The sequence below is a fragment of the Cynocephalus volans genome, chromosome 2, assembly GCF_027409185.1.
Source record: "Cynocephalus volans isolate mCynVol1 chromosome 2, mCynVol1.pri, whole genome shotgun sequence".
NCBI lineage: Eukaryota > Metazoa > Chordata > Mammalia > Dermoptera > Cynocephalidae > Cynocephalus > Cynocephalus volans.
In genome coordinates this window covers 208,554,354-208,574,520 of record NC_084461.1, presented here as the reverse complement: position 1 = coordinate 208,574,520, position 20,167 = coordinate 208,554,354, and the positions used below count along the sequence as shown (strand labels likewise).

Genomic DNA, 20,167 nt, shown 5'->3' with positions numbered 1-20,167 from the left:
TGAATTTTGTTAAATGTTTTTTCCGCATCAATAGACATGATCATTTTTACCCCTTAATTCTATTACTGTGGTGTATTATATTAATTGATTTTTGCGTGTTGAACCATCCTTGCATTCCAGGAATAAATCCTCCTTACTTAGAGTTTATAATCCTTTTAATATGCTGCTGAATTCAGTTTGCTAATGTTTTGTTGAGAATTTTTGCTTCAGTATTCATAAGGGTTATTGACCTGTAGTTTTCTTGTCTGGCTTTGGTATCAAGGTAATGTTGGCTTCATGGAATGAGTTAGGAAGTGTTCCCTCCTGTTTAATTTTTTGGATGGGTTTGAGGAAGATTGGTGTTAATTCTTGAATGTTTGAATGTTTGGTAGAATTCACCAGGGAAGCCACCTGGTCCTGGCCTTTTCTTTGTTGGAAGGTTTTTGGTTACTGATTCAATCTCCTTACTACTTATTGGTCTATTCAGTTTTTCTGTTCCTTCATGATTGAGTCTTGGTAGGTTGTGTGTTTCTAGGAATTTATCCATTTCATCTAGATTATTCAATTTGTTGGTGCATAATTGTTTATAATATTCTTTTACCATCTTTTTATTTTAAAATACAAGGAAAAGGCACACCAAAACAAGTGGGGTTTATTTGTTTTGTTGTTTGGTCATTGTTTGGCTTGGCTGAATTTTGATTTATGTTTCTTGGACTGACACCTAATCTGGTTCAGTCATCAGTCCTAAGGTCCATGGATTTCCTGAGGCAGTAAAAATGCTTCTTATTGACAGTTGACAGAGGCTTGCTACAGACAAATGAAACTGTCCTGATGCGTTCAGAGTCATCTGTCTTTGCTGGAAAAATCAATTCCATGTCTCAGTAGCTGTTGCTCCCTTGAGGGGCATTGCCTTCATGCTCAGGCTGTGGGCTTCCCACAAGCTTGTGGTGGTGGCAACCTCTAGGTTTAGTTTGTTTGATTTTTTTGGCAGCTGGCCAGTACGGGGATCTGAACCCTTGGCCTTGGTGTTATATAACACCTCTCTAACCAACAGAGCTCACCAGTCAGCCCAACCTCCCGGTTTAAATTCCAGCAGCACAAGCAAAGGATCCCTTCGGTTATCCGGGCCTCACAGACTGTAGAGGTTTTTTATCTTTTGGTTCTTAAGCAAAACTGCCTCTCTAGGTAGTCCAGGCTCCAGGTGAGAAGAGTTTGCTGCCTCTGAGGGGAAGGCATCAACTATGTTAATGGCAGAATTGTGACTGAAAATCCAGAAACTTCCCCATGATGTTTCCTTGAGGAAATTCAGAGCAAGGTTGACTTTTTAAAAGATCTCAAGTTAAGGGGGCGAGGCATTTGTTTGTTTTAACAAAGCTGTCAAATCTTCCTCACTATAGAGGAGCTTCTGAGCTACAAGCAGTGGGAGCCAGACAGTGGGCAATAGTGTGCTGATGCTGACCTTTGCAGAGGTACAGTGGCCGGCCCCTCCAGGGGTGTGGGTAGCCTGGTGGAGAGAGCAACCCAGAGTTCAGTGTGGCCGGCAGGTCAGGGCCGGGTGGGCCTCCTCCTCACACTGTAAAGTGGATATGGCATATTTAGGAGGCCAGAGGAAACATCATCTTGACGAGACTGAATTGTAAAATGCCAGAGATAGACATGTCCATGATGTCTTCTGCTGCTTCTCTGTACAGAAAGATCACACCCTAACTCAGATTCCAATCTGACACTGACAACTTGCTGGAGGCTTTCCATGTCAAAGGTGGTTTCCAACCATTTTTGCTCTTTCTCCCTTGGGGAATTCCAGTTACGTGGAAGTTTGCCCCTGTCTCACATCTTCTGTCTGTCCTCTTTTGTCATCTCTGTCATTTCCTACTGGGTTTGGAAGGACCGTCCTGCATTTGCTCTTTGCCACCTTACAGCATATGCTGGTGTCCTGCAGTGTCCTGTCTGCAGTTTACTGCCTCTGCCCTGTGTTTTAAATCTCCATGAGGCCCTTATTATCTATGGTGGTTCATTTTCATCATGACCTGTTCCCAGTTCAATCGAACACCATCTTTAACTTTTCAGGGGCACCTATCAGCTATTCCCTAATATCTGTGCTAATAAATGCACTAAATGTGATTCAGCAGGAGGCAGCCTTCTGAGCCCTCCCACGGCAGAAAGGGCTTTCTGGGGTACTGGGGTGCTGCCTTGTGTGCTCCTCCCTGCAGGCAGGTCTGTGCAAGCTTGGGGTCTGTGGGCCCAGCCTCCCCACCTGTCTCAGAAGGACTTCAGGTGGGGATAGGAGGCAAGGTTCCTTTCAGACTATGGTGTTAGGCTTGACCTGACCTCAGGGATCTTGAGGGGGCAGCCTTGCTCAGTGTTCAGGCAAACAACGGGGTCTTCTCAGGATGCTGACCCTCACCAGGAGCCATGATGGTTAAACCCTACTCCTCCCCTCCCCTCTTCGCCAAAGAGTCTCAGGACTTTCAGGCTACTCACCACCCATTCTCTAGGTGGAATGAGCAGCAGCCACACGGTATGGACAAGTGTGAGTGCCTGTGGTGGGTGGAGGGGGTGCATGTGCCTGTGGGGCCAGCAGTGGGCCCCCGGGGATGGGTGAGTTCTGTGTGTGCACCTGTGTGTGTTTTAGTCTGTTCAGGCTACTGTAACCAAATACCTTAGACTGGGTCGTTTATAAACAACAGAAATTAATTGCTCACAGTGCTGAAGGCTGGAAGTCCAAGATCAAGGTGCCAGCAGATTCTGTTTGGTGAGGGCCTGTTCCTCATAGATGGCACCTATTATGTGTCCTCACAAGTTGGAAGGGGCTAACAAGCTCCCCCAGGCCTCTTTTATAATAAGGGCACTAATCCATTCCTGAGGGTGGAGCTCTCATGACCTATTCACCTCCTAAAGGCCCCATCTGTTAACATATTGCAGTGGGAATTAGGTTTTAACATATGAGTCTTGGGGGGACACAAACATTCAGACTATAATAGTGTGGGTGGCTGCAGATCTGTACCTGCAAGTAGCTTTGAGGAGGTCCTGCGAGCATTTTCTCCAGTGTTCCCACCTCTTTGTGGCAGGGGCTGTACGCACAGACAGGGCCAGCTCCTAGAGGCTGTCATGGTATGTGGTGGGGACATGACAAGGCCTGAAGTCTGCACTGGGTGGGGGTGGGGTAGAGTCCCCTGCCCATTTCCAGTGCATCGTTTGCATATAAAAGGCAGGATATTGCTCATTTGCTGGAGGTTGGGGGACTAGACCTATTGCCATGTGCACTCCTGAGCTGAGTTGGCTCCCAAGTGGGGAATGGGGATGTAGGGGGTGGGGAGGCAGCAGCAAGGCCAGCTCCAGCTTAGGTTCTGGGAGGGAATGGCTGTTCCCTGGAGGCCCTGGGATCAGCCAGAGGTGGCCAGAGGCCACCTGGGACCCTGGGGCCAGGGCAAACCAGAGGGGACTAAGCCTTTGATGTCTGGAGCCTTCCTACCCTGGACAGGCTCCAGTTCCTGTCTGAGTCAAGGTAATGTACCACCCACTCCATTTCTGATTTGCTGAGCGGTGAGAAGGGTGTGGTGAGGAGCACCTTTGCCCCGAGTGTCTTGGGGCTTCTGGGTTGACAAACCGTTGTCCCCAAGGGATGGCAGCTCTGCCTCCTTCCCAGGGCTCACCTCTCAGTGCTGTGTCCTGGTTTCTGCCTCTTCCAGCACCATGGTGGTTGATGGCAGGGAGAGTGATGTTGCCTCGTTCCAGAAGGTCAGGGAGGCTTCTCTGGAGAGGCTGGGTTTCGCACCTGTCTTGTCTCTGGGCTTCACAAGGTGAAGCTGCCAGTTGTTCATCTCCAGCCTGAACCTCTCTCCCCTGGAACCTCATGCTTCCAGCAACCCTCAGCCCCCCCAGCCTAATAGAGCTTCACCTGGACCCTCGCACAGAGGGTCGGGGCTCCTTCCCCGCTGGCTGCCCAGGCCCAAACCCTCACAGTCGGTCAGGACTCCCAATTCTCTCTCCCACACCCATCTTTGGTCCATCCGAAACGAGATGGCCACAGTTCCCCCACAGCAGCCTCCCCACAGCTGGCAGATGGAGGGTTTTCCTGATGCCCGAGTCAGAGGTGCCATCCCCACTTCCACCCCAGTGCAGGCAGGGGTGGGGGTTGCAGTGGTGGGGAGTCTCACCATTGGATCCCCTGTGTTGTTCCTTGATAAAGGAATGAGGGTTGAATGCCACCACACCTCACTTTTGGAGATACCCCAGGCTGGGCTTGGCTGGGTGCCGCGTCCCGCCCCACCCCCCGCTTGTCCTGTGCTCACAGGGCTCCCAGGCTGCGGGGAGGATTGGCCTGGGTGTTGCTGATGATATGGGTCCCCACAGGCACGTCCTGGTGCCCACAGGCATCAGCAGATATTGCCAATGCCAATGGGGAAAGCAGGCCGGCAGGGGAGGGGGGGTGCAGGGGGCGCTTGCTGACTCAGGGGCACTGCTTGTTTGGGGTGGCCCCTTGGCCCCACTCCCCAGGACCCATGTAGATTTGCCCACAAAGGGAGGGAGGGATCGTGCTGACACTGGGGCCTGTGACCCCCCACCCTTGGGGCTTAGTTAGCAAAGCTGCTGTGGGTCAGACTGAGGTCACTTGGGGAGGGCCTCCTGGGCAGGGCGCCCAGCAGGCAGGGGAGCTGCCAAGTGCCTGCTCAGCAGCGGTCAGGGTGGGCAGGGACCCTCAGGCCAGGACAGGGAGGGGCTTCACAGCTGGGCCACCTCCAGGCCTGGGGGCCTGCTGGGATATGGCCTGGCTTCCTTCCACCTCCCTGATTGTGGGGCTGGAGCATGGACAGGGTGGCCACACCGGGGAGAGGGGTCTGTGCTGCATCCCTGTTCCGATTGCCTGGGACCCACATTGTTCTCAGGGCTCATTTCCCTGACCCTGGAACAACCCAGTCCATGGAAGATTCCCTTGTATCCTGGCCAGTCCTGGGGTTGAGGCTGCCCCACTACACTACTGGGCTGGCCACACTCTCTCCAGGGCAGGCAGGCAAAGATGGGTCCCCTACAGCAGGGGGAGCTGAGGCCAGAGAAGCAAGGGGACAGTGAGCCGGGGTGGAGCCCAGACACTGTGGCCAGTCCCCTCAGCAGACCTGGCGCCAGACCTCCCACTGTCCGACTGATGGCCTCTCAGCCCCTGCCACCCCACCCCCGATCCTGCTGAGGACTTCCTGCACTCCAGTTCCCACAGGATCCCTGCAGCCAGCCCAGGCATTTCTCGTCAGGCAGTAGTTCCCCTCTGCTAATGTCTTTTTCCACTTATCTAAGCAGAATATGTTCCTTGTCAAAATGCTGGTGGAGAAAGTGGGAAATTCCCCAGCTCCTGCAGGCAGCATCTTCTGTGTGCTGTGGGTGTGTCTGCCCAGCCTTGGCCCAGTCTCCCAGGCCATGGGGCTTACCCACTCAATGATCCTCCCATGTGCAGCTGGGGCAGGTGGTGTCGGGTCCCAGCCCCTAACCTCAGACTCTCCTGCCCTGGCTTCCTTGTCTCTGCAACCTGGGAGGGGGGCTTGTCTGGAGAAGGGGCCTGCTTCGCCCCCCAGAGGCTCTTTGGCCACAGATTCCCAGGGGCTGTACCCCCACCGCCCCTCAAAGGGGCTTTGTATCACCACAAAGAGGCTCTGTCCCTCCGGAGAAGCCTGGTGTTGCCATGGTGATGGAGGAGCCGGGAAGAAGGGGTCCACCCACCGTCTGCAGTGGGGGAAAGGGCATTCCAGGCAGAGGGCACCATGCACACAGTATGGTGATTGCCACACTTGTCCAGCTGCGGCCCCTTGGCCGCGGCTGGACAGCTGTCCCTGACTGTGCTTCGGTGGGGCAATCTGGGCCTCTGGAGGGCCAGGCCTCCCAGGCCCTGTGCCTGTCTGCTTATGAGCCTCAGTCCCCTATTCAGGAATGGCTTGGTCCCTGTGGCCACCCCAGAGCATGGGGGGCGGGGCTCAGCTCTATACCTGGGACCTTGTTAACACCCACCCCCCACTGTTCCTGTTCTCCTTCAGATGGAGGGATGAGCTACTCAGGGCACCTTGCAGGCTGGGTGCCTATCATGGGAGGCGATGGAGGTAACAGGCCAGCCACCACGACTCCTGCCCAACCCCACTCAGTGGGGCCCCAGCCCTCTGTAGCCCTCCAGAGGCTTCACTCTCATTGTTGGGTGGAGTGGGTGGGCTGAGTATGAGGGGGTGGACATTGTGCTGGTAGCCCCCACAGGCTCCCTGCCTGGAGATCTCCAGCCTGTGGGTCCTTGGAGGTACCCCGGCTGGCTGCTGTAGGGACCCCAGAGGAGGGAGGTCCTTGCTGCCCATATCCCCACCTCAGAGCATGCAGGGTGTTACCTCAGTTGCAGCTACAGCTGGAGTCTGGATCGAGCACAGGAGCAGTGGTGAGGGACCTGAATCCCAGCCTAGGGGGTTCTTGTCCACCCCTATCTCACGTGTCCTCATGGAGAGGTGGGGCCTTGGGGACCAAGGAAACTTGAATCAAGATTGCCACAGGTGGCACAGGGAGCAGGTGTCTATGACCAACCTGAGTGGGTTACTCTTAAGCCCAGACCCCTTAGGGGGCTCCAAAGGTGGCTCCCTGTATCTCAGTCCTCCCAGGGAGGAGGGACAGTTGCTTGGACACTCTCCTGCCCCACCTGCCTACCTGCCTGCCACATCCAGCCTACAGTCACCAGATTGTTCATCCACTGACACTGCCCAGTCCCAGCCCCAGCCCAGGCCCTCAGCTCCTCAGACAAAACCCAGGCTGCCCAGTCCCCAGCAATGTCCCTGCCTTGACCTGACCCTCAGCCTCCTGCATCATATCCTGCACAGCCCCTGGTTCCCCTGGACCTCCCGCCCAGCAGCCTCCCTGCTCTGGGGCTGACCAGTGCTGCCTTGGTCCTGGCCCATCCTTAGTCTAGGGTGCCCCCTCAGTGCAGAGAAAGAACCCCCAGAGAAGAGCACCCCCAGAGAGTTCTGCACATGGGAGTTGTCCCCCCATCCCCCATGTGATCAGCAGGTGCTGCTGGGTGACCATGTGGACACCTAGGAGTCAGGAAGTGGTCACTGAGGGCTGGGTCTGCGCCCCCCCCCCATGGCATCTCATTTAGCGTGGCATGCTTCCTCTCCTGGGGAAATCTAATTTCCTGGCTGAATCTGATTATAGCTCTCCTGGCTGCCTGAAAATCCCACTGCTTCCTTTAGGCCAGCAGGCAGGCAGGCTGATGGGTGGGCACTGCCCTGGCCCCTGGGGATGTTAATTGCCTGGCTAGACTCACTTGCCCACCTGGTGGGGCAGGCGTCTGCTTTTTCTATTTCTTACCTAGGTTCGGATTATACAGATTATAATAGCTCATGTTCCATGTAGAACTCAGGCACATGCAGAACTGTGTGGGGCCCTGGAGCAGCCCAGGGGTGGGAGCCCTCTACTCAAGACCTCAAGATGCACGTCCTTGTAGTATCTTCTGTACATGTGTGGACATGTGTATGAATGTTTGCACGTGTGCACACCAGCATTTCCATGCTTCTTGTTTGGGATCTTATCTCTGACTACATCTCTTGTGTCCTTTTACCCACTTTCAGCTGGGTTTTATTTTTTTTCTTACTGATTTATAGGAGCACCTTGTAGATTAAGGATATCATGTTATTGTTGGATGTTACAAATACTTGATCCCAACATGTCAGTTGTCTTTTGATTTTCTTTATTGGCTGCTTTTTCGATTATGGAGTATGACAAATGCACAGAAGTAGAGAGACTTATGCAGTGTGTCCCATGCATCTGTACCAGCTTCTACTGTGCTAAAGTCACGGTCTAGAAGTAAAGCCAACGCTCATCATTCCACTCCAAACGCTTGCTGCAGTGTTGCTCTAAATGGTGTCACGTTTTTAAAAAGACATGACCACACTATGTGGTGTGCTTTTTTTGAATGTATGGAAATGTTTCCTTCTCACAAAATCATGCTGGCGCATCTTTCCCTGGCAGTTCCTCCTGGAGCTTAAAGGCTGGGAACAGCTGTCCGCCAGCCCAGGCACTGCAGGCCTGGTGCTGCCTGAGAGGGGCCCTATGGTCCTGGCCTTTGGCACGGTGGGTCCTTGCTGCCCAGGCCCCCACCTTGGAGCCTGCAGGCCATCACCCTCGGCTGTGGCTCTGTGGACTTTGCCCTGTGTGACTCTCATGGCCCAGGTCTCCTGCTCCACCCTGTCACCAGCCTGGGCACAGTGCCATCCTCATGGGCTTGGCCAGAAGATATCCCAGAGGTTTTGGGCACCATCTGACCACAGCAGGGGTTATAGGGTAAAGATGGGGCCCCACAAGCCCTGGCCAACTGGGGTAGGGAGCAAGTTTCCATGCTGGCAGCATCAGAGGCAGGGGATGGGACAGCTCCCATGATGTCCTGCAACACTGGCAGAGACAGTGGGCTTTGGCACTGCTGGGCCTATGTTCCACTCCTGCTGGGCTACTTCCTGGCACATTTGCTCCTCGTTAGGATGAGTGGAGTGTAGAGGTGGGGGGTGGTGGAAGGAGGCTCGATGGTCACCAGTCCCCCATTTTTCCTCATGGGGACAGGGGCGGCCCAGGCAGTGCTCTGATAGATGGCTGGCAAGGGGTCAGGACTGGAGCCAGGCCTTTCGACTGCCTCCCTCTAATGGCCTGACCCTTAGGAAATTCCTCCAATTCCACAACCCAGATTGGCGTCAGGCCCCATAATTTGATTTTCCGGAGCAGGGCTTTGGCTGGACTCCTTCTGAGGAGGAATGTCTGGGTCGGCAAGAAGGCATCAAATGTTGGTTTGGATTTCATAAGAGGGATTCAGTTTCTACCCTCAGGTTCCTCTGACGATGCCTTCACTTTCCTGATAGAGCAAGCATTGACCACGGTTTGCCAGAGAGGGCTCTCTCCTTCCAATCGTGTTTCAGAGCTTCATTGTTGCCTAACTGCCCACCAAAGTGCCCACCTGCCCATCAATCCATCCATGCATCCAACTGTCCATTCACTCATCCATCTATTCCTCCATCCACCGATCTCCCATCTGTGCATCCTGCACCTATCCTTTTATTCATCCATCCACCCTTCCACCTACCCCTCACCCTCTCATGTAACCATCTACTCACCTGTCTGTCTACATACCAATTCACTCACTCATTCATTCCCCCTTCCAATTTAGTCTCGTATCTTCCCGTTTCCCCTCCCTCCATCCATTCATCCACCCACCCACTCATCTGTCCATTCATCTACCAATTCCTCCATTCACCCATCTATCATCCACCCTTCTATCACTCCATCCCTCCATCCCTCCATCCATCCTCTCATCCATTCACCTACAAACCCGCCATCCATCCACCTACCCATCCATCTATTCGCCCGTGTGTCCATCCCCTATTATCCACCCACCTACCCTCTCATCCATTTCACCCATCTGTCTGTCCCTCCCCCTCATTGTCCATCTGGTATTCACTTCCCTCCAGCCTCCCTCTTCATACCTGTGTGGCCTCAGGTAGCTTGTTTCTCCTCCTGTGCTTCTCTCCTTGTGCCACATCTTTGCCCAGTAGGTTTCTGTGAGATCATCAAAGGTGGCTCTTGACCTGATACCGGGCACGCAGTGGATGCCTAGCCAGTGTCTGTTGTTGCTGGGACTGGGTTATTACTTTTGTTTTGCAGTTTATTTTTTTCAGGGTTTAATTCCAGTTCTGATCTTCTCGACCCCTTCTCCATGGTTTCTGATGTTTTCTGGACTGGACATTGATGTTGCCACATAATCTTGGGGTGTGGTCACTCCTGGGTGCCTGGTGTTGTTCTGGTCTTATTGCTAAATCAACTCCATGTGTGGGCATGTGTGGCTGAGGACAACGTGAAGCTAGTGGCTGGGGTCTGGGTGGCAGTCATGAGGGGTCCACCTTGCAGGCAGTGCCTGGTCCTTCTTAAGTGAGTAGAGGCCAGATGGTATCAGCCAGAGAGGAGCCCTGGTCAGCTGAGGCCCCGCAGCACCACACCTTCTTGTCTGCCCCTGTGGCCCTCCCTGGGCCCTCACAGAAGCATGTCTGTGCCCACCCCCAGCCGGGATCGGCAGCTCTGTCCTAGAATCCAGCTGGGGAAAACGTCTTTAAAGTCCTGTGGTTGATCTTAAAGATTCATGCACATTTTGTCTTCCATGACAACCACATATTTATTGTTTTAATATAAAAACAGTGTCTTGAATTGGCATCCAAAAAGCTGCCCTCTGGAGTACTGGGCCTGGATCACCCAAGCCCACACTCACTCCTGTGCATGGGCCTAGAGAGGCCACCATATCTAGGAGTGGGCCTGAGCCTTCCTTGCTCTACCTAGATGCCCCTGGCCAGGGGCCTCCCTCGCACCCTGGGGTTGCTCTTGAGGCTATGTATGGCCTGTGGGGCTCAGCGCCCCCACCCAAGGGCAGACGGAGGGTGCACCCTCAGGCTGGGACAAATGGCATGGGCTCAACACCCAGGCCTCTGCCCTCTCCTGGGCAGCTGCCAGGTCTCCCTACCCCTGAGCGGGGCAGTGCTTGGGGGTGTTGCCCGGGAGACACAGTTATTGCACACCATGTGAGCCAAAATGGGCAGCAGGAGGGTCAGTGTGGGCTTTTGCCAGCTTCTTGCTGTGGCCTCAGGATTCTGTACCCCTAGCCAGACCCTGGCCTGAGCCAGTGGGTCCCCTTCAAGGTGGGGGTCTCCTTGGACCCCCCAGCCCTGGCAGATGCCCCCAGCCAAGGCAGGGAAACTGTCCCCAGGGTCTGCAGCCCAGGCCTGGTCCTGCTGGATGGGGAATGGGGGATGGTGTGGGTGAAGCCTATGGTCAGACAGAAACCCATGTTTCTGCACAAGGAGGGAAAGAAGCCACCATGAGGTCAACAGCTGCCCCGTGGGTCATTACCATCCAGGGACAGTGTCCCTTCTGCCCCTCGGTTCTAAGGCTCAGCTAAGATGGGCCAGTGCTGCAAACAAGACTCGAGACTCAGTTGCGGGCTCAGGTGACCTGGCTCCTGCCACCCACCCCACCCTCCCAGAGAGGAAGGCCCCACCACACCCAGCTGGGGCCCACTGCCAGGTTCAGTTCATACGCACACAGATCTAGTGTGTATGCGATGCAGAGCTCGTGTGCTGGTGTGTCTGGGGCCCGAGTGTGGACAGTGGTGGGTGTGCACAGGAGAGCTTGTGTGCCTATAGCTATGGATTGTCCCTTTATTTTGTCATGGAGGACTCAGTGTGCACCTCGCTCGCTACCACCTCCCCTGGGTGGCAGCCATTGCCTCTCCCTGCACCAGTTTGGTTCATTCTTCTGGCTATGGCTGACTTAACAACAGCTCCTCCACTCACGCCAGCCCCCCTGCAAGGTCACGTTGTTGGTTTTATTTGTGTGACATGTGCTGGAGAAAAGACATGCGGTTTTGGGGGCCTATGCTGGCCTCAAGCCCTCACTGGGCCTCAGTTTCCCAGGCTGTCACAGTGAGTCTGGGCTCCATGGTGTCCCCTCACCTCTGAGGTGTACCCCACGTTCCTGGACTGCGTCCCTGGCCCAGCAGCACTGGTGTGGCTGTGTCCAGCACTGACCCTTTCTCTACAGAGGCCTGTCTTTGCAACTAGCTCTGTCTAGGCCAGTGAGCAGCAAAGCTGGCCCTCTGGCGGTGTCACCTGCTGTGTGTGTCTTCCCCACACCGAGGACCTCCCCCTCTCTAAGCTCAGGCCCTATGTTGGTGAAGGGTCAAAGGGTCCAGCAGAGTTTGCCCACTGAGGACAATGTGGGATGGGTGGGAGGAGGCCCAAGCAGCACTGGCAGTGTGGCTGCGTAGCCTGCACCCCTCCGGCTGCTATGAGCCTGGTTTAGAGCTCTGCATATTTGTTCTGCTACTTTTTGCCCACAAAAAACAAGCACAACTGGGCAACCAGAGAGCAAGCTGTGAGGAAAGCACTGGCTTGTCTCTGCAGCTGCCAAGCCCCCGCCACCCTGTCTGCTCCCCTGGGACTCTGGGCAGGCCTAACCCTCCCCTAGTGCTGGGCCTTGGACGCTCAGGCCCCTGGCCCTCTTCTTCTGGGTCAGGTGTCATGAACATGGGCCACTTCTGAGCACAGGGTCTCTAAACTTAATGCAACCCCAGCTAGAACCTCAACCAGGCTTGTACTCGGTTTCCACTTTGCCATGTGGAGATTACACCCTCATTCCTGGCCCTTTTGGCTGTGAGTGGAGGCCAGACTGCTAGTCCACAGGCCACTGTAGCTGGGGCTGTGGTCACCATGTGCCTACCTAGGAGTCCTGGGCACCCAGCAGCAGTGGTGTGGCTTCTCACTTCCTGCCTGCTAGCCACACTGGCTCTGCCACACTGTGTGGCTACGGGTGGTCCCCCACCCTCTCTAGGCTCTGGCATCTGCCTCTGTGAGATGGCACAGGGGTGGCCCTGTGAGATTGGGGTGAGCTGGCATGTGCCGTGAACGGCAGAGGGCCTGGGAGATTGTAAGTGCTCATTATAACAGTTCTTCTTGCCTTTTCCAGCAGGCTCTGAGATGCCCACATTTTGTGGTTCTGCTGGGCCTGGCAGGAAGCAGAGGAGCCTGGGTCAGAACCCCACACTCCACAAGGAGTGAGCTAGCCTCTTCCGGCCAGCCTCGGATTAATGGCTTTTAATTTAAAATTTAATCAATGCAGCTTCCCTCCAGAGAGTTGGATGCTCTGGTCTGGGAGTGAGTTGTATGATCTGTGAGGGTGGGGAGGGCAGGGAACCTGTGATGTGCTCACCAGGCTGCTGACCCTCTCCACCCTGAGCTTGCTCTGCTTTGCCTGCAGCTGGCGGGCACCCTGGTCATGGAGGACTGCAACGTGCAATCGGCTGCCAGCATTCTGGCCTCAGTGAAGGAGCAGGAGGCCCGCTTCGAGCGGCTGACACGAGCACTGGAGCAGGAGCGGCGCCATGTTGCCCTGCAGCTGGAGCGTGCCCAGCAGCCTGGCATGGGCAGTGGGCAGCCCCTGCCAATGGCCTGGCAACAGCTGGTCCTGCAGGTAACAGCCCAGTGACTTGGGAAGGGTGAAAACAGCCAAGTAGGGAAACAATCGAGGGGTCCTGATAGACCATAAGCCAGTATGCAGTGGCTTATTGTAAGACCTGCTGGGGTTTCTGAGGAAGAAAGGAAAGTGGGATCCCAACAGGGCTGGTATGCTGGGCACCATGTAAAGAGTGAGCAGGATATGGCCTGATCTTTAGAACAGCACCTTCCTAGAGTGAGCCCCTGGGGCCCAGGCAGCTAGACAGGGTCTGTTCTGGGCAGCTCCTTGGTCAGCCAGGAGACACAGGGCTTTGCCTGCCCCAAAGTCTCCTTGCCCACAGGGTTCTCCTTCATCGTACACACTGGGGGGTCAGCCCCAGAGGAAGGTTCTAGGAAGGCTCTGCTTGTAGCTCAGAGAATGACCTGGGAGCCTCAGTTTCCCCAATGGCTGTTGCCCTCAAGCTGGGCTCAGGCCCCTGCTCAGCCTCAGGAGCTATGGAGCTGTCTGTTCCATGGCCAGGTCCTGAGAACTTTAAAGTTGGGGTGCTTACTCAGGAGTCAGGCCCCCTGAACCCCAGTGCCCTAATCTGTAGATGGGGAACAGTAGTTGGGGGATGGTGAGGGCAGAAGGCAGAAATGGAGGGAGGCCTGGAGGTTAATGTGATTATTGTGGTTCCTGTTACTGACTGAGGCATAGGGCAGGGGGTCATCAGGGCAGAGCTGTCCTTGCAGCCAGGGGAAAGAGGCCCCTGTTGCTCCCATTGTTGTCCCTCCTCACCATCCAGAGGCAGGGCTGGGGGGTACCTGCTGCGTCCTCTGGGCTCTTCACAGAGTGACCCTAGAGGGCCCTCCCAGAAGGATCCTCAGTTTCCCTGGCTCAGCTCCCTACCCTCCTAAACCTGGCAGCCAGACGTCCCCCCAGCCCCTGTGTATACGCCCACCCTTCTTTGGTCCTGCTGGGCCCTGACTCCAGGGGACCATGCCTGGCACACATGTGCTGGCGGCCTGGGGCAGTTTGGAAAGGGAGCAAGGTGCCGGTCTCTGCTGAGGCTGGCCCAGTGGGCTAGCCTTGCCTTGCCAGGAAATGTGAAACAACAGAAACAGCAGCCCTTGTCAGGCTGGGGGACTTGGGGCTAGTCACCACTCCCTAAGCCTTGGTGTTCTTGTCTGCCAGTGGGCAGGTAATGGTTTCTACGTCCACTCACAAGATCCACATAGAATGCACAGCCATGGCGAAGGGGAGCACAATGCCTAGTCGGAGTCAAACTAATGTCTCCAGAGGGCCCCAGACCCACTGGGGAAGGTATCTTTCCAAGCACCTGGTGCCAAGGAGCCTCAGTTGGACTGCCCAGCCAGGCACAGGAGGCTGGGACTGAGGCAGGTGGGTCTGAGTGCGAGGACCACTCCCATGGCCTCCAGACTCCAAAGGGTAAGGACTGCATCCCCCAAACTCAGGGGGGAAAGTGGAATAGCCCTGTTGAGCCACATGGGGACAGTGGCAGCCAATGATCCCGAGGCTGCCTCCAGTCCAGCCCTCCCAGGCCGGAACAGGCTCTGTTCTCCATCCCACAGACAGGCAGTGTGGGAGGAGAGATGGCACCCTGAGGGTCGATGCCCTGGTGGGAAGATGTTCCCACAGCCTGGAGCTGCCCTGGCCTCCCAAAAGCTGAGGATTATATAACCTCAACTTCAGGCCACCACCCCACCCCGCCCACCACACACCCTTGATTTTCTCAGGCTAGGATCAGAGAGAGCATGTTCCCGGGGCTGTAGCTGGGCTGATGGGACCAGAGGGAGGCAGGGCCACATCCACCTAGCCAGGCCCAGCTTCCTCAATGCCAAGCCTGCCTCCCAAGATAATCTCAGCAGGAGGTGCCTAGTGACCTACCTGCTGAGCCACAGGAGGTTTAAGCTCGGGCTGGTGGCAAGGCAGGTAGCTGGGGGCCAAGGCTGGAGAGCCAGGGCCAGTGGTTACTGCTGCTGCACCTGCTGCCCCATGGTTCTGGCTGCCTGCTCTTCATCCTCCAGCAGGAAGGGTCACCTCCTCCAGACACCCAGCTGGAGCAGGGCTGACCCTCACCCAGTGGGGAGGGGCACTATTAGAGACCTGTGCAGCTGGGCTGTTGGACTTGCCTCGGTCTTGGCCAAGGTGGGTATGTGGCTGGGGCACTACCAACTGGCAAAATTGGGAAGACAGAACCAGCTGAAACATAAGGCGTGGCTATATTCCTTAGGGCAGCGTTCCTCTATTTGCTGCCCTAGATGGAAGATATAGGGGCCAACAGTCAGGGCAATTCATCCTGGTGCAGGTGGGGAAACTGAGGCTCAGTCAGGCACATGGTGAGCACCCAGAGAGCTTAAGCATGCTGGCCATGTGGCGTCTGTACCTGACACATCATGGAAGCAGGGGATGGCCCCAGGGGAGGCTCAGTTTTGAGTGCGGTCTGGGGAGAAGCAGGTGGGAGGCAGGAGGCCCAGGCCCGGGCTCTGTTCACCTCAGAACCTGTCTCCTTGTTTATGATGCTGGAGCCATTAGCTTGTCTTTGTGGGGTAAGACGCAAGAAGATGGCCCCAGCCTAGCTTTTCCCCTCACCTGCAGAGCCAGATTCCACAGGGTGTGGCTGCACATTCACCAGGCTGTGGGGGTGGGAGGGGTGGGGGGTGCACCCTGGGCTTCTTTGTCTTGATGGGAAAAACCCAAGACACAAAGTGGGTCCCCCATGGGGTCGTTCGGCAAGTTCACAATATCTCTGTGGGGACTGTTCCCTCGAGGCCCACGCTGGGTGGGGGCTGGGCGGTCTAAGGCCAGATCTAGGAGGCCTGAGAGACCTTGCAGTGCCGAAATAGTAATTACTGCCTTATCGGCGCCCATTTCATAGCAAGGTGAAACTGAGTCGCAGCCTGGATGAGCGGCCTGTGCCCTTGAGGGTGGCCTTGTGCCCGGTCCATCCCGGCACTGATCCCTGCTCTGCCGGAACTGTTTCCTCAACTCTACAGGTGGAGGGGTTTGTGAGTTTATTTACTGGGGACACACTGAGGCCCGGGAAGGAGGCCTTGGCTAAAGTTACTCGGCGGGAAAATGTCATCCTCGCCGCGGGGAGGGGCGACGCGAACTGGCTTAAGAGGACACGGGGGCGACCCCGCCCCTCCTGCAGAGCCCGGTCCCCACCCCGCTCCAGCTAGTGGGGGGCGGGACCAAGCAACGGGCCCCCGCCCGCCCCGCCTGGGCGCGGCCCCGCCCGATTGGCTGCTCGCCGTGACCGCCGCCAGATCCGCCCCCGCGGGGAGCGAGTCCGCCGAGCCCGAGCCCGAGCGGCCGAGGCGCCGGACCCGAGCCCGGTCCAGTTGCTGCTGCCGTCACCCCCGCCGGCCCGCGCCCCTCGAGCCCCGGCCCGATGCCCGCCGAACTCAGACAGGTTGGAGGGAACTTGGTTCGCGTGGGGGGTGGCGGGGGTCCGACCCGGGGCTGGAGGTGGAGGGCGGGGCGCTGGCCTTCCCGGGAGGACCCGCTTTTGTTACGCGGAGCTGCTGGCCTAGGAGGCTATTGTCTGCATTCCCGGCCGGCTGCATCGGCCGGGCGATCGGGATGAGCATGGTGCCCCGGGGTGTGCAAGGCGTGTGCGGGGCAGGGTCGCGGGTCTCTGAGCCCGTCCCCGGGCGCAGCGGGTTCCAGGGAGTGCGACCCTGTGCAGCGGGAGGTGGGCCGGGACCCGGGCGGGAATACTCCGGCCATCTCCCAGGACAGGTGCGGGAGGACCAGGTTGGGGGACCAGAGCCTTCCCGAGCAGCTCCTCTCTGTGCAGGAGGGAGGCTAAGTCTGGCAAGGGCTCGGCTAGGACTCCTGCTCCCTGGGGAGCTCTCTCACCTTCTCTCTCCTCTCCTCCCGTTCCCATTCCCTGTGCGGGCTCTCCCTGGGAACTGCGAAGGAGCTTCCGGAGCTTTAATGGAAGCTCTCTCTGCCCCGGCAGGACACGTGAGGGGAGGGGGTGGAGGCCAACCACCCGCCTGTGTGGTGGTGGGAGGGGTCTCACGGAAAACCTCTGCCTCCCAGTACTGGGGTGGAGGATTGGGGAAGGCAAGTGGGCATCCTGCAGTCTGCTCAGAGGGGGCGGGGTTCACTAACAGGTGGGGAAACTGAGGCTGAGCAGAGGAGAGACCATGCAAGACACCTTGTGGTGGGAGGCAGCTCCTACATACCTGCCTACTTGGACAGCCAAGGTTTCTGCTGGTTGTGCAGCTCCAGAGTGGCCCTGAAGGTCTAGCCACTCACCCCAGAGAGGGAGGAGCCAGTTAGGGGGATTCATGGTCACAGTGTGGCTGATGGCCTGGGGCTGGGTTTGGAATAGCTGGGGTGGGTGACATCCAGCCCTGCTGCCCCCTCCCCTCAAACTTGCTCCCCCAGCCTGCTGGGCACTTGCTGCCCCTTGGTCTTTCAGCCACTCTGCCTGGGGCCACACCCTGGCAGGTGCACTGCTGCTGTGAAGGGGTGAGCTCCTAGTTCCCAAGGGCTGGGCCAAAGCCATGGGCACCAAGGGAGAGGGAGATTTATAGTATCAAAGGGCTTTCTGCCTGCCAGGAGATGCCACTCTGACTTCTCTTGGACTATACTGGAGGGCCACGCTGGGGGCTGTGGAACTGTCACTCCCCCAACCTTCCATTCATTTGTCCATCTGGTGGCGGCCTTCTTGTGCCCTCTGGGAGCCTGGCCCTAGGATTGTGGGATCCAGGTGTTCTGTCTGACCCTAACCTATCCCTTGTGTGTGCCAGTGGGGGCCTTGGAGAGGGTGGGGCACCCATCACTCTGGTCTGTTCTTCATGAACATTCTTCATCTTTAAAGTCCAGGCGGTGCCTCTGGGATCTTGGTCCAGCTCCCTTTCCCCCAAATTAGGACCCAGCTTGTTTCCTTTGTCCCTTCCCTCTGCCATGCCCACATCCACTCTGGAGACTGTTGGGGGCCTGTGCCCAGGTGGCAGTCCCTCTCTGTGTTAGTCCACCTCTCAATTTCCTGCTCCCCACGTTCCTTGCACCTGGCCACAAAGGTGGGCCTGGCACCCTCCAGCGTGTCCCAGGGCCCCAGTGCCCGGAGTTCTTTTTATCTCCACGTGAGGAGGCTGAGCCCCGGGTGCATGCTGGGGCCTAGGGCCCTCACTCTGTGCTTAGCTCTGTACCTCCAGGGACCCTCTTGAGGGCTTTGGTGGGTGGATGGGTCCACCTCACTGGCCACTCTGGCCCCTCTCAACAGCCCAAGGGAGCTCATGGGAAGCCCCAGGCCTGGAAAGCAGCCCCTCTCTGGGCCAGGCTCAGGGGCCAAAGACATGGTGCACCACAAATGGGAGAGCCATGGGATGGATTTGGGCCCTGGAGGTGGGTGATAGGAGGCTGGGTGTGTTCCCTGCACGAGGGGCAAGGATGAGGCCAGGGCTGGGAAAGGGTGAAAAGTGCTGGTTGTCAGGACACAGGGAATACGAGAGGGCTGGGAATAGTGTGTCCTGGATGGTGCTCATGTATGGGGTGCACAGGGGAACAGCCCAGAGTTAGGTCTGAGGCCAAGGCTCTATGGGGCTGCAGGGCCACAGATTCCTGACAGTGGACTGTCCTTGGCAGGTAAACGTGAGACACTTTGGAATAGGGTATTGGGGCCAGAAAGGGATCCAGCTACCCCAGCCAGCCCCCTCTGTTAAGGGTTGACTGTGCTGGTCATCAACCCACCATCCCTCAGCCCCACCCTGAAGATATTGCTGAGGCCCGAGACATGGGACAGACATGGGCCTCTCATTACCCTAGGCCTCAGTTTCCCCGTCTGTCACCAGCTCTCAGATCCCCATAGTGGACACCTGGGTGGGTGATGGAGCGGTCAATGGTTCCAATCCCTGTGTGTTAAGAGCATGTGAGGCACTGCATGGATAAGGGTCTGGACACGTGTGCGGAAGATGCAGGGGCGTGTGTGCTCATGCGTGTGCCAATGGGGACAGTGGGCACCGCACACTTGGGGTGCTGTCAGGAGAGCATGCAGATCGATGTGCTCAGCCTTTGTGCCAGGCTGGGGATTCACACACGTACCTGTCAGGGGTCAGTTACACGTGTGTGTGCCCAGGTCCCTGTTCGAGTGTGTGTGTCCAGGCATGTGTAACGGGGGCCGGGCTTTCCTGTGATCACTGGCTGACTCACGCTCCTGCCCGCCTGGGTGAAGTCATCGCTGTTTATAGCTCCCCGAGGTCATTTGCCAGCAGGAACTCTTGGGGCCTCGGGATCCCACTGCTAGCCTGCTCGTGGGGCCAGGGTGTTAGTGGGTGATGCTGCAGGGTTGCCAATCCTTGCTGGGGGGCCCTGGCTCTCCCGGACCGCCTTATCTCTGCACTGTGTCCAACCCTTGTCACAGCCGGACTGGGAGGAACAAGCGGGGCTGCAGAGTGGCGTCGAGGTCCTAAGATGTCCTTCCCCCTCCTTCTATCCCCTTACCCCCACTGCCTAGCTAGGGAGTAGGGGGCTTTACTCTGAGTTTAATGTATGCAAATATATGCAAATCTGTGAAGGGACCATATCCCACTGGCACAGTGTCCTGGGCAATGTCCCCTCAGTCTTGCTCCTCACCCCAACTCCCCACACAGCTGCCGGGACTGCAGCCCCTCACGCTTGAGGTGTTTGGTCCCCCCCCCAGGGCCCAGAAGAGAGCTTGGACCCTGATACACGTTCTTCCCCTAGTCGCCCAATATAGATGCAGCAGCCCGGGCCCAGCAGTGATGGGCTGCCTCTGTGCCTGCTTCCACTCCAGAGCTGTCCTGGCTCCCGAGTGCCCCTGAAGAAGAGCCCAGGCCAGCCTACCTGGCAGCTCACCAGTTGTCCCCACTTTGGGCCTCAGTCTGTTTCTCTTTCCCAGGGAACAGGGTCCCCTTTTCCTGGCCAGATCCCTAGCAAGCATTCCACTTGCGTCCCAAAGACAGGTGGCCACCAAAGCCCTGTCCCTGAGGGATGAAGTAAAACCCAGAAGCTTCCTTGCCAGATTGCCTTCCTTGCGGGTGCCTGAGGTCCCCCCACGAGCAGCTGTGGAGCCCTGAGTAAATCCTCTGTCTTCTGCCAGGCCTCAGTTTCCCCACCTATAATGTACGTTTTGTTGTCTGAGACCTGCCCCTGGGGGAGGGGGATGTGTGATCTGTGTGGTCACTGTCACCAGAGCCTGAGAGATGCCCCT

At 56.9% G+C, this 20,167-nt stretch overlaps 1 protein-coding gene across 7 annotated transcripts in view; it reads left to right on the top strand.

Annotated features, from left to right (window-relative positions):
* ARVCF (ARVCF delta catenin family member) overlaps positions 1-20,167 on the top strand; it is a 50,482-nt gene that overhangs the window by 16,388 nt on the left and 13,927 nt on the right. For 3 of the 7 annotated variants that reach the window (XM_063086628.1, XM_063086627.1, XM_063086625.1), the window contains one exon: positions 12,781-12,993. The exons of 1 other annotated variant lie outside the window; for it this stretch is intronic. In XM_063086628.1, the coding sequence (XP_062942698.1) occupies positions 12,799-12,993 (195 nt within the window). In that variant the 5' untranslated portion in view covers positions 12,781-12,798. Of the gene's footprint in view, positions 1-12,780; positions 12,994-16,292; positions 16,394-20,167 lie in introns of those variants that run through there. 3 more of the 7 variants (XM_063086630.1, XM_063086629.1, XM_063086632.1) reach the window with 1 other exon arrangement.